This window comes from Dipodomys merriami, unplaced genomic scaffold (genome assembly GCF_024711535.1).
Source record: "Dipodomys merriami isolate MVZ:Mamm:240054 unplaced genomic scaffold, mDipMer1.0.p SCAF_1, whole genome shotgun sequence".
NCBI lineage: Eukaryota > Metazoa > Chordata > Mammalia > Rodentia > Heteromyidae > Dipodomys > Dipodomys merriami.
In genome coordinates this window covers 99,011,229-99,025,294 of record NW_027202270.1, presented here as the reverse complement: position 1 = coordinate 99,025,294, position 14,066 = coordinate 99,011,229, and the positions used below count along the sequence as shown (strand labels likewise).

General features: G+C 40.4%; 1 protein-coding gene across 7 annotated transcripts in view; it reads left to right on the top strand.

Moving 5' to 3' along the window:
- The window catches only part of Hectd1 (HECT domain E3 ubiquitin protein ligase 1), a 103,397-nt gene that overhangs the window by 20,032 nt on the left and 69,299 nt on the right, over positions 1 to 14,066 (top strand). For all 7 annotated transcript variants that reach the window (XM_070026356.1, XM_070026324.1, XM_070026347.1 and 4 more), the window contains exons 4-10: positions 6,336 to 6,563; positions 8,008 to 8,289; positions 8,387 to 8,657; positions 9,339 to 9,415; positions 9,496 to 9,594; positions 12,632 to 12,746; positions 13,432 to 13,606. In XM_070026356.1, the coding sequence (XP_069882457.1) occupies positions 6,336 to 6,563; positions 8,008 to 8,289; positions 8,387 to 8,657; positions 9,339 to 9,415; positions 9,496 to 9,594; positions 12,632 to 12,746; positions 13,432 to 13,606 (1,247 nt within the window). The remainder of the gene's footprint in view (positions 1 to 6,335; positions 6,564 to 8,007; positions 8,290 to 8,386; positions 8,658 to 9,338; positions 9,416 to 9,495; positions 9,595 to 12,631; positions 12,747 to 13,431; positions 13,607 to 14,066) is intronic.

Genomic DNA, 14,066 nt, shown 5'->3' with positions numbered 1-14,066 from the left:
CTGTGATTTAATTATTATTCTACTACTGCCTTTTAGAGTGAGACTCAAGTATAATTTTACTTAACTCTAAAAGAATCCATGTTGGTTAATTTATTAACATTATGTGGTAAGTACATTTAGGTTGTTTTATTCTGAGACAAAGTCTCACTGTTTTATACAGGTTGGTCTTGAAGCAACTTCTGGACTCATGATTCTCCTTCCTCAGCCTCCTGAATGTGAGGGCTCTCAGCACTTGACTGTGATTCTCTTTCTTTGATTCATGCTTCTCACTTAAAAAAAAAATTCTTAGATCAAAAGAGTTCAAAGATTTTTTTTCTTAGAAGTCCTTTTTTTAATTGTTACATAAATATGATGTGCAGAGGGGTTATAGTTATATAAGTCATGTAAAGAGTACATTTCTTTTTAGAAAATGCTCAGTATCTCTTTGTAAGTCTTCGAAGAGCAATTCCCAAGGAGCCTTTGTATATATAATAACATATCTACTATATGCTTGCTATATTAGGTACTAAAACTAAGTTCAAATGTTTATTAATTTTTCTTAAACTTATTACATGTTAACATATTTTAATGAAAAAGGACTTTACAAAATGAAAAGAAAATTAGTGAGAAACTGTCATTGTACATTTTTGGAAATCTTTAAAAACTGGCTTGACTAGAAAATGGCTGAATCTGCTTCCTGGTTGCTGTGGTACAATATTGCACTTCATGAAAGACAATAGCATTGTAGTGTTCATAGTGTGAAACAAGTTTAACTTCATGGCTCCTTGAAAAATGCCTTGGGAACCTGGAGTTCCCAGACTATATTTGAGAACTTTCTGTATATATAGCTATAGATTTTACCTGTTGTGTCCACAGCTTCAGAGAAAAAGATACCTATTTTTTCATTAAGACCTTCTTCACTATTTGCTTTATTTAACATTTCATGTTTCTTCTGGGATTTTACTTCATTGTTTATTAACTGTATTTTCAAACTCTTACCTATATTCTCAGCATATAAACATACTGTTCTTTGTGTGTGTGTGTGTGTGTGTGTGTGTGTTTGTTTGTTTTGGTCAGTCATAGAGCTTGAACTCTGGGCTTGAGTGCTGTCTCTCAGCTCTTCAGCTCAAGGCAAGCGCTCTACCGCTTGAACTACAGCTCCACTTCTGGTTTTCTAGTGGTTTATTGGAGATAAGAGTCTCACAGACTTTCCTGCCCCGTCTGGCTTTGAACCTCGATCCTCAGATCTCAGCCTCCTGAGTAGCTAAGATTATAGGCTTGAACTACCGGCACCCGGCTGAACATACTGTTCTTGAGCCATCTCTTTTTGTGCTATTTGTCATTTAACTTTTTTCTGTTTTTTTTTGTTTTTTGTTTTTTTTTTGTAGAATGGGGTTTGAACTCAGGGCCTCACACTGATAATCAAGGATTTTACCACCTGAGCCATGTCTCCAGTTGCCCATTGTTGTAATTTTTTTTTAATTTAATTTTATTTTATTTGAGAACATACTGTACAGAGGGGCTACAATTACATGGGCAGGATAATGCATACATTTCTTACCAAGCATTGCAGCCTCCTCCTTTGTTTACCCTTCACCTCCCTTCCCAGCCTCCCCCCTCCCCCCACCCCCATTGTTGTAATTTTTTAAAAATATAATTTTATTGTTATTAAGATGTTATACAGAGAGTCAGGTAATAAGTACATTTCTTTTTTAGATAATGTTACCCCTTCCTTCACTTTCACCTAGCTTCCTCGTCCTATCCCTGCCCACAAGTTGCATAGTTCATTTTCTACATAGTGTATACTGAAAATTATGACTGCATTTGTTTATTCTTCCTCCCTCCCTTTCTGTGCCCCTTCTCTGTCCCTAAAAAGACAAAACAAAACAGTACCAAAAAAAAAAAAAAGACCAAAAGCAAAAACAAACACCATTACTACCATTGTTTAATTTTTTAATTTTTTTATTTTTTTGGTCTGTTGTGGGGCTTGGGTGCTGTCCTGGTGCTCTTCAGCTAAAGGCGAGTGCTCTACAACTTGAACCACAGTGCCACTTCTGGTTTTCTAGTGGTTTATTTGAGATAAGAGTCTCATGGACTTTCTTGCCCTTGCTGGCTTTGAACCTTGAGCCTCAGATCTCAGCCTCCTGAGTAGCTAGGATTACAAGCGTGAGCTACCAGCGCCGGCTTGTTTAATTTTTATATATTTTATTTATTTAGTTAGTTGGTTGTGGGACTTGAAATCTGGGCCTGGGTGCTGTCCCTCAGCTCTTCAGCTCAAGGCTAGCGCTCTACCACTTGAGCCACAGCACCACTTCTGGTTTTCTGATGGTTTATTGGGGATAAGAGTCTCACGGACTTTCCTGCCTGGGCTGTCTTTAAACCATGATCCTCAGATCCCAGCTTCCTGAGAAACTGGGATTACAGGCGTGAGCCACTGCCACGTGGTTATTTTATTTATTTTTACATTATTGACAAATCACATCCTGGACTTTGCTCATATTAAACAAGCACTTCCACTCAGCTATTCCACTAGTATCTATTTGTGTATATTTTAGATCTGTATTTAAAGGAATGGTATAGTTAATACCTTATGTCTACCTTAACTTGGTAGTTATTAACATTTTGTTCCCTCTTTTCCTTTTCCCTTTCCTGCCTTCTTCATTTCCTTTTCTTTTCTTTTTTTGGTTGTGGGGGCCTGAACTCTGGGCCTGGGCGCTGTCCCTCAGCTCTTCAGCTTAAGGCTAGCGCTCTACCACTTGAGCCACAGTGCTACTTCCAGCTTATTCTGTTTATGTGGTGCTGAGGAATTGAACACAGGGCCTCATGCATGCAAGGCAAGCACTCTATCACTGAGCCACCTTCCCAGCCCCTCCTTTTCTTTTTAGAGTCTTTTAAAATTAGTTGCAGTCATCATAACACTTTATCTAAATATCTTAGCATGTATGTCCTAAGGATAAGAGCATTCTACCAAGCCATAATGCTATTATTCCATTTATGAAAATGAATAGTGATTCATTCAGTAATGTAACGTACAGTTTATAGACTTAGTAGTCATCAACATGTTAAGATTCAGAGTAGCTGGGCGCTGGTGGCTCACACCTATAAATCTTAGCTATTCAGGAGGTTGATAGGAGAGTTGTAATTCAAAACCAGCCCATGCAGGAAATATATAAGATTCTTAACTCCTATTAATCCCCCAAAAGCTGGAAGTGTCATTGTGGCTCAAGTGGTAGAACTCTAGCCTTGAACAAAAACTACTGAGGGACAGTGCCTAGGTCCTGAGTTCAAGCCCTAGCCAGGACCCTCCCCCAAAAACAAAATTCAGGGACCCAGGTGTGTTGACTCACACCTGTAATCTGGCTTCTCCTTTGGCAGATGTAGAGTGATCTTTGTGGACAAAAATGCAAGACTTAACTAAAAACAGATCTGAGCAAAAATGGCCAGGCATGCACGATTCAAGACGTTAGAGCATTGAAGCTTTGAGTTCAAATTCCTAATACTCTGCTCCCCCCAAAATCCAGTTTACACATTGTATATTGTTATTTTTATTCTTATTTAATGAAGAACAGTCCTACTCCTTTTCTTCTATGATACTTTTTTTTTTAAACAGAGTTTAGGCAATTTGTCTTGTTTAAAGTCCCACATTCTAGATTTGGTCAACTGTTTATGATAGTATTGATTTGAAAACTTACTTGCACAGTGCCATGTTGGTTTGGGGGTGATGTTGCATAGTTCAAATTGCATCATATCAGAAGGCATATAATTTCATGCTGTTCCATTATTTTTTTGCCATTCTAAAAACAACAACAAAACAAAACCCTCCACAAAGCCCCTTCTTTAGCTGTGGATTTTAATTTTAACTGTTTTCCTATTCATAGCCAAGATTAATATTCTTATTATTGTAAGTAGTATTAAGAGATTTAACCTGACTCCCTTTTAGCTGTCTAAAATCAGGCTTATGCTTTCTTCACTCTCCTTAAAACTATGGGCTAACCAGGCACTGGAGCCTCAATACCTGTAATCCTGGCTACTCAAGAGGCTGAGATCAGAAGATCATGGTTTAAAGCCAGCCTGGGCATGAAAGTGTAGGACTCGGGGCTGGGAAGATGGCTCAGTGGTAGAGCGCTTGCCTTGCATGCATGAGGCCCTGGGTTCTATTCCTCATCACCACATAAGAAAAAAGCTGGAAGTGGTGCTGTGGCTCAAGTGGTAGAGCACTAGCCTTGAGCTGAAGAGCTGAGGGACAGCGCCCAGGCCCAGAGTTCAGGCCCCACGACCGGACCCAAAAAAAAAAAAAAGAAAGTGTAGGACTCTAGCTCTAATTAACTAGCAAAAAGCTGGAAATGGGGGCTAGGAATGTGGCTTAGTGATAGAGTGCTTGCCTAGCATGCATGAAGCCCTGGGTTCAATTCTTAGTACCACATAAGCAGAAAAAGCCAGAAGTGGTGCTGTGGCTCAAGTGTAGAGTGCTAGCCTAGAGCAAATGAAGCTCAGGGACAGTGCCCAGGCCTGAGTACAAGCCCCAGAACTGACAAAAAAAAAAAAAAGCTAGAAGTGGAAGTGTTGATTAAGTCATACAGAAACAGCCTTAAGTGAAAAATCTAAGGAACAGAGCCCAAGCTAAGGAACAAGTTCAGGCTCTTCATTATCCCCTCCCCCTTCCCCCTCCCTTCCTTCCCCTTCCCCCTCCCTTCCTTCCCCTTCCTTCTTCCCTCCCTCCCTCCCTTCTTCCCTCCCTCCCTCCCTCCCTCCCTCCCTCCCTTCCTCCCTCCCTCCTTTCCTCCCTTCCTCCCTTCCTTTGTCATGGGGCCTGAACTCTGGGCCTGGCCACTGTCCCTTAGCTCTTCAGCTCAAGAGTAGCACTCTACCACTTCAGCCACAGCACCACTTCCAGCTTTTTCTGCTTATGTGGTGCGGAGGAATCAAACCCAGGGCCTCATGCATGCAAGGCAAGCACTCTACCACTGAGCCACCTTCCCAGCCCTCATTATTTTCTTGAAGGTTTTTTTAAATTAGCATTCATTTGTTGTATTAGGGGTATTTCATTATGTTATTTATATGCATAAAATGTACCCCCACCATTAATCATACTGTTTGTCACTCTCCCTCATGACTCCCCCCCTTTGTTATTTTTGACCAGTCCTGGGGCTTGAACTCAGGCCCTGGGCACTGTCCCTAAGCTTCTTTTTGCTCAAGGCTAGCACTCTACCCCTTGATACATTGCAGCACTTCCAGCTTTTTCTGCTTATGTGATACTAAAAAAGCAAACCCAGGGCTTCATGCATGCTAGGCAAGCACTGTACCACTAAACCATATTCCCAGTCCAATCCCTCCCCTCTTAAAACAATAGGTTTTATTCTATTATTATACATCAACCATATTCATCCTCATTTACCCTCTTCTTTAGCCCTTTCCATTCCTGCTGGTAATTCCCCAGCAGAGCCTATTTTTCTTTGAAAGTTCATATTTAGTCTAACACCAATTAAGAGTAACAAATGCAATTGCTTAACACTTTGAATTTCCTGCATTAATACTTTAGTCAGTATTACATAATTGTGTGAGATGTTAAACCTGCCTCTTCAGTTGTTTGTTAGGGAATTTCTTTTTCTTTCTTTCCTTTCTTCTCTCCCTCCCCCCTCCTCTTTCTTTCTTGCTTGCTTGCTTTCTCTCCTCCCTCCCTCCCTTCCTCCCTCCCTCCTTCCCTCCTTCCTTCCTTCCTTCCTTCCTCTTTCTCTCTTCTTTCTCCCTTTCTCTCTTTTTCTTTCTCTGTTTCTCTCTCTCTTTCTTTCTTTCTCTTTCCCTTCCTTCCTTTCTTTCTCCTTCTTTCTCTTTCTTTCTCTCTTTCTCCTTTCTTTCTTTCTTTCTTTCTCTCTCTCTCTTTCTTTCTTTCTCTCTCCCTTCCTTCCTTCCTTCCTTCCTTCCTTCCTTCCTTCCTTCCTTCCTTCCTTCCTTCCTTCCTTTCTTTCTTTCTTTCTTTCTTTCTTTCTTTCTTTCTTTCTTTCTTTCTTTCTTTCTTTCTTTCTTTCTTTCTTTCTTTCTTTCTTTCTTTCTTTCTTTCTTTCTTTCTTTCTTTCTTTTTCTTTCTTTCTTTGTTTCGCCCTAGGGCTTGAACTCAGGGCCTGTCCCTGAGCTTCTTTGCTCAAGGTGTTAGGGAATTTCTTAGTATCTCATTCAGAAGGGCCCTGTGTTGACAGATAATTCAACTTGGTTTTTCAATTCTGTTTGCTATTACTTAATAGCAAACAAAACTTGACTACCTTTTATTAGGAAGACATAAAAAGAGATACATTATGGTCTGTGATTCTAACAAATAGAAGGTAAATATATTCTTCTGTAATTTTGTTTTACTGTTGCAGGTGTTGGAACTGATATGTACCCGTGAGTCAGGAGCAGTTTTTGAGGCTGGTGGTTTGAATTGTGTGCTTACCTTCATTCGTGACAGTGGACACCTGGTTCACAAAGATACCTTGCACTCTGCAATGGCTGTGGTATCAAGACTCTGTGGCAAAATGGAACCTCAGGATTCTTCTTTAGAAATTTGTGTAGAATCTCTGTCTAGTTTACTAAAACATGAAGATCATCAGGTAAATAAGTTGCTTTGTTTATTTTCAGTCTTCAAAAATGATTTATATAATGGTCCCTATTTAGAACTCTATTATTTGAATATTTTAACTTGTTGAAGTAGAAATAATTATAGAAATTATCTGCCTGCCTACCTGCTTTCCTCCCTCCCTCCCTCCCTCCTCTTCCTTCCTCCCTCCCTCCCTCCCTCCCTCCCTCCCTCCCTCCCTCCCTACCTCCCTCCTCCCCCTCCCCCCTCCCTCCCTCCCTCCCTCCCTCCCTCCCTCCCTCCCTCCCTCCCTACCTCCCTCCTCCCCCTCCCCCCTCCCTCCCTCCCTCCCTCCCTCCTCCCCCTCCCCCCTCCTTTCCTTCCTTCCTTCCTTCCTTCTTTCCTTCCTTCTTTCCTTCCTTCCTCCCTCTCTTCCTCCCTTCCTCCCTCCTTCCCTTCCTCCCTCCCTTCTTCCCTCCTCCCCCTCCTCCCTCCCTCCCTCCTTCCCTTCCTTCCTTCCTCTTCCCTTCCTCCCTCCCTCCTCCTTCCTCCCCTCCCTTCCTCCCTTCTTCCCTTCTTCCCTCCTCCCCCTTCTCTCCCTCCCTCCCTTCCTTCATTCCTCCCTCCCTCCCTTCCTCCCTTCTTCCCTTCTTACTTCTCTCCCTCCCTTCTTCCCTCCTCCCCCCTCCTTCCTTCCTCCCCCTCCTTCCTCCCCCTCCTTCCTCCCCCTCCTTCCTCCCCTTCTTTCTTCCCTCCTCCCCCTTCTCACCCTCCTTCTTTCCTTCCTTCCTCCCTCCCTTCCTTCCTTCCTTCCATCTTTCCTTCCTTCCATCTTTCCTTCCTTCCGACAGTTCATTTGAGATAAGAATTCCCAGGCTGAGGGGGGCACCAGTGGCTCATGCTTGTAATCCTAACTACCCAGGAGACTGAGATCTGAGGATTGCTGTTTGAAGCCAGCCCAGGCAGGAAACTCCATGAAACTCTTCTCTCTAATAAACTACTCAAAAAAGCCAGAAGTGGCACTGTGGTTCAAGTGGTAAAATGCTGCTCTTGAGCAAAAGAGACTCAGGGACAGTGCTCAGGCCCAGACAAGTCCAAGGACTGGCACACAAAAAAAAAGATTTCCCAGGCTGGCTTGAACTGGAATCCTCAGCTCTTAGCTACTGAGTAGCTAGGATTGCAGGCTGAGCCTGTGTCTGCCTACCATCTACATTCTTTACATGTGTTACAACATTTAGGCTGATAAAATGAGACAAAGGTACCACTATTATATCTGTTTTATAAATGAGGTAACTGAGGCCTTTACTAGGTAGTGTCCTCAGGTTATACCATTAGCTGAGTATGGAGCCACAATTAAATCTAGGTAGATTTTATATTTCCATTCACAACAGCTTCCTTTCTTATAGTAACAGTATATGATATGATAGAATCCCCATTTAGGTTAAATTTATCTGTGTGCTTATTCTTTACATCATCAGGTTTCAGATGGAGCACTGCGATGTTTTGCCTCGCTAGCAGACCGATTTACTCGTCGTGGTGTTGACCCAGCTCCATTAGCCAAACATGGATTAACTGAGGAACTCTTATCTCGAATGGCAGCTGCTGGTGGTACTGTATCAGGACCCTCATCAGCATGCAAACCAGGTCGCAGCACCACTGGAGCCCCTTCTACCACTGCTGATTCCAAGTTGAGTAACCAAGTGTCAACGATTGTAAGTTTGCTCTCAACACTTTGCAGAGGCTCTCCGGTAGTAACACACGTAAGAATGTTTTTTAATCTTTGCTTTTTAATCTTTTAGAAAAAATGTTTTTGTATACTGAAAATATATAAAATATTTTGTTGTATTCTCTTCCTAGGATCTACTGAGGTCAGAGCTTCCAGATTCAATTGAGAGTGCATTACAGGGTGATGAAAGATGTGTGCTTGATACCATGCGTTTGGTTGATCTTCTGTTGGTGCTATTATTTGAGGGACGAAAAGCTTTGCCTAAGTCTAGTGCTGGATCTACAGGCAGAATCCCAGGACTTCGGAGATTGGATAGTTCTGGGGAACGTTCACATCGGCAGCTTATAGACTGTATTCGAAGTAAAGATACTGATGCACTTATAGATGCAATTGACACAGGAGGTCAGATTTTTTGTTAATATTATGAGATAAGAGATTAAAGGCAATTAGTTTTTTCCCATAACTGTGCTATGGCCAATCTTTTAAAATAGTTTCCCATTTCCATATGCTTAAATTATCTGCCTGATGCATGGTAAGACTATTGAATGAGTAAAACAACATTTGAAATTTATCTGTTTTAATACTTGAAGGGAGAGCCTGCCAGTTCTAAGATGAATCACTGATTGAATTTAGTGCTATTAAGATTGATGGAAATTGACTAGAGTAAATTGTAGTAACATATATATGTGTATATATGTGTGTAAATGTATTTATATATATGTATATATGAGGTGATGAGCAAATTCATGAAAGAGTTTTCTGGATCGTCAGGCTTGTTCTTTTGGGTTCTTTAAAAGATAGATATGGATTAGCTTTTCCAAAGTTAGATTATAATACAGCTCATACCCTGTTAAGCTGATTTTTTTCCCTATTTCATGTTTGTTTTTTAAGGCCTTAGGAATCCTCAGTGGTTGAAAAATTTTAGAATACTAAAGTGATTATTTAAATAATTGACCTTGGCATTTAAAACAATCTCTTGGCTGTGTAGTTAGTGGATTATTTATAATTTTTAAATGGTTCAAATTTAGAAAAGCTCTGAATTATTTTATTGGTTGTAAAAATGAAATTCTTTTAAACTTTCAGCCTTTGAAGTGAACTTTATGGATGATGTGGGTCAGACTTTACTGAACTGGGCCTCTGCTTTTGGAACTCAGGAAATGGTAAGCTAATAAATCAGCTAGTATTTTAAATGAAAGAGAGAAGTATAAATAAAGCAACTTTTATGATTTTTTTCCTATAGGTAGAATTTCTTTGTGAGAGAGGTGCTGATGTTAATAGGGGTCAAAGGTCATCATCATTACATTATGCTGCCTGTTTTGGAAGACCTCAAGTAGCAAAGGTAAAGAAGGTCTAGTGTTTAAAACCATTGATTTTTAAAATTACATTGTTCAAAAATTAGAATGATACATAAAATGTTATTCTGCTAAATTATGCCTCAAGTCATCTGTATCTCCCCATGTCTCTTCCCACTATAACTATTTGTAAAATAAGTTTTGTATAATTATTTTGGAGGCTGGGAAGGAGATTCAGTGGTAGAGTGCTTGCCTTGCTTGCATGAGGCCCTGGGTTCGATTCCTTAGCACCACATACACAGAAAAAGTCGGAAGTGGGCGCTGTGGTTCAAGTGGTAGAGCGCTAGCCTTGAGCTGAAGAGCTCATGGACAGTGCTCAGGCCCAGAGTTCAAGTTCCATGACCAGCAAAAATAAATAAATAAAATTGAGAATTAAACTACATGTAACACACTGTAGTCATCATATCTTAGGTATTCAGATGATAGTTGCTATTGTTACCTTTGTGTGTGGGTGTGGGTGTGCGCACGCATGCACTACCCCTACACACAGAACCCGGATGCTGTTCTTGAGCTTTTGTGTTAAAGGCTAGTGCTCTATTAGGTAAGCCATAGTTCTACTTCTGGCTTCTTCATGGTTAATTGGAGATAAAGAGTTTCATTGACTTTATAGCCTGGGCTGGCTTCAAACTACAACTCTCAGATCTTAGTCTCCTGAGTATCTGGAATTATAGGAGTGAGCCACCAGTGTCACCTTTACAGTACAGAAAATTTTTGATAGTGATATAGTAGTTTTCTTTTATTATAGTTTGTCTTTAAGTAGTTATACAAAGGAGTTTCAATTCAACATGTCAGTTTATGAGTACAATGCATCCTGATCAATGTCGACTCCTTCACCATTCAATATAGTAGGTTTTTAAATAGAAAAAGATGTCTCCTTAATCTCAAATTTTGTAAGTTTGAGTCTTTTTGGGTAGGACATGGGGTACTGAGGTTTTGAACTCAAGGCCTCAAACTTGCTAGGCAAGCACACTATCACTTCAGCTCCTAACCCTTTTTGCTTCCCTATTCATTTTGCTTTTTCTTTTTAAATTTAATTTTTTTCATTGTTATTATAAAGGTGATGTACAAAGGGGTTACAGTTACGTAATCAGGTAAAGAGTATATTCCTTTTTGGGCAGTGTCACCCCTTCCTTTGCTCTCTCCCAATTTTTCCCTCCCATCCCTACCCACAAATTGTACAGTTCATACAGTTCATTTTCAATATAGTGGCTGGTGACTACCACTGCTGCATTTGTTCACCCTTTCTCCCTCCATTTTTTTTTTTTTTTTTTGGTCCGGTCGTGGGGCCTGAACTCTGGGCCTGGGCGCTGTCCCTCAGCTCTTCAGCTCAAGGCTAGCGCTCTACCACTTGAGCCATAGTGCCACTTCCGGCTTTTTTCTTTTTGCTTATGTGGTGCTGAGGAATCGAACCCAGGGCCTTGAGCATGCAAGGCAAGTGCTCTACCACTGAGCCACTTTCCCAGCCCTCCCTCCATTTTTGTGTCCCCTCCTTACCCCCCCCCCCCCTTTTTTTTTTTTGTCGGTCGTGGGACCCTCAGCTCTGCAGCTCAAGGCTAGTGGTCTGCTGCTTTAGCCACAGTGCTGCTTCCGATTTTCTGTGGTTAATTGGAGATAAGAGTCTCATGGACTTTCCTGCCCAGACTGGCTTTGGACCGCAATTCTCAGATCTCAGCCTCCTGAGTAGCTAGGATTACAGGCATGAGCCACTGGTGCTGCCCTTTTTTCTTTTTTACTTATTTTTTTCAAACAGGTTGTTGTGTTTTGTTCCTGGCTACCCTGACCTGCTAACCTCTCTGTTTTCTAAGTAACTGAGATTATAGTCATGTTCCACCATGACTGACTTATCAGTTGGTTAGTTTTTAAAGAGAGTGGTGTTTCTAAGGGTGATTAATAATTAACAAAGCATGTTTTAGAGGTTGCATTTTAAGAATCCCTTTTCCTGACCTTCCTTGGAATGGAGTCAAAGGTCTCATACATAACAAACACTCTTTCATCACTTAGATTTAATGCCAGTTAATAAAGTTTTTTGAAACATTGTGATTAAGTATTCTCAGTTTGAGGTTATAAAAGGTTAAGGTAATGCTAGTGGCAGTGAAAGACAACAGATCTTGATGACTTTTTAGTCAAAATATACTAATTGGCATTGTGTAGGAAATACCGGCATTGATTACAGATCACAAGCTAAATACTACTCTGTTATTTGTTGTTTGTTCTGGGGCTTGAACTTAGGGCCGGGTACTGTTCTTGAGCTTCTTTTGCTCTAAGGTAGCACTCTACTACTTGAACCACTTCTGGCTTTTTCTATTTGTATGAGGAATTATATACTGAGGAATCGAACCCAGGACTTCATGCATGCTAGGCAAGCCACATTCCCAGCCCCTAAATAGTACTCTGTTAATGCAGAAATTAGGAAGAATAATTTAATGAAGTGACACGTTCAGGTAGTAATAATAAAAACCATGTGTAATTAGTCTACTTTTTCAAGATATGAATAACTGCTTTTCTTTTTTTTTTTTGGTTGGTCCTGGGACTTGAATTCTGGGCCTGGGTGCTGTCCCTGAGCTCTTCAGCTCAAGGCTAGCTCTCTACCACTTGAGCCACAGCACTACTTCCAGTTTTCTGGTGGTTAATTGGAGATAAATGAGTCTCACGGACTTTCCTGCCCCAGCTGGCTTTGAACTGTGATCCTCAGATCTCAGCTTCTGAGTAGCTAGAATTACAGACATGAGCCACCAGCACCCAGCTAAAATAGTTTGATTTTTTTTTTTTTTTTTTTTTTTTTTTTTTTGTCAGTTATGGGTCTTGAACTATGGGTCTGGGTGATGTCCCTGAGCTCTTCAGCTCAAGGCTAGTGCTCTGCCACTTTGAGCCACAGCACCACTTATGAATAGCTGCTTTTAAGGTGACAAATGCAAAAGCAGATTTGGATTAGTATCTCTATAATTGAAGTAATTATGGAAACTCTATAGATTGCTGGGTTAGATGTTAAAGAAACAAGGTATTCACATTGTTTTTCTTTTCAAGACTCTGTTAAGGCATGGTGCAAATCCAGATTTAAGAGATGAAGATGGGAAAACTCCATTAGATAAAGCTCGTGAAAGAGGCCATAGTGAAGTTGTAGCTATTCTTCAGTCTCCTGGTGAGTAGTAAATTCCTTTTAGGCTATGTAATATTACTTTTCATCTTCACTTCCACAGAAGTAGCTTTTTGTAGACACATGAACATTATATAAACAAACCATTCCTACAAAAAAAAATACGTGTCTCCTTTTATTTGTTAAATCTTTAGCAGCTACTGATACACTTTCTTGAGACTGACTACATGTTTCAAGAACCAATAAAATTCAGAGGTATTGTGCAGATTAATTTATTTAACCTTGGAGTTGATGAATGTAAAGCCTTTGTGCGGTAATTTTTAGAATCAAAGGTGGTATCAAAATGATTTCCTTAATGTGTTATTCATCTCATTGAAAGTGTTAATATTTGTAAAAACACCATCAACAGATATTACCTAATTTTATATCCTCCCCTCTAGATCCTCCTGGTGTGAGGATCCAACCCAAGACCTTACATATGCTTAGGCAGTCACTCTGCCACTAGGTATCTATGTCCCTGCCCATTAGATGATTGCAATTTGAGATAGTTACATCTTATTTAATTTTTGGTGGTACTTGGGTATGAACTGGTAACTTTTGCTTGCTAAGTGGGTGCTTTACCACTTAAGCTGTGTTCCAAGCCTGCTAATATTGGTATATCTTAAGATTTTTTTTCCCTTAAAATAAAATGTTTCTGAAAATAATTCTTTGTATAATGTTTTATTTGTAGGTGACTGGATGTGTCCAGTTAATAAAGGAGATGATAAGAAAAAGAAAGATACAAATAAGGATGAAGAAGAATGTAATGAGCCCAAAGGAGATCCAGAAATGGCACCAATATACTTGAAAAGGTTATTGCCAGTGTTTGCACAAACATTTCAGCAAACCATGCTGCCTTCAATAAGGTATTTATTCATATTGTTTGTATCTCTGGGCTACATGATACTAATTACTTTTTATATTTACCTTTTCAATAAGGATTTGAGGTTTAACATTTAAAAGCTATATTAAATGCTGGACACTGGTGGCTACCCCTGTAATCCTAGCTACTTAGGAGGCTGAGATCTGAGGATCAGGTTCAAAGCCAGCCCAGGTAGGAAAGTTCCTGAAACCCTTATCTCCAGTTAACCACCAGAAAACCAGAAGTGGTGCTGTGGCTCAAGTGGTATAGTGCTTGCCTTGAGCTAAAGAGCTGAGGGACAGCGCCCAGGACCAGAGTTCAAGCCCCATGACCAACAACAACAAAAAGCCAGCCCAGGCAGGAAAGGCCATGAGATTCTTACTTCCAATTAACCACCAGAAAAGGAAATGGTGCTGGAGCTCAAATGGTAGAGAGCTAGCCTTGAGTGAAAAAGCTCAGGGACA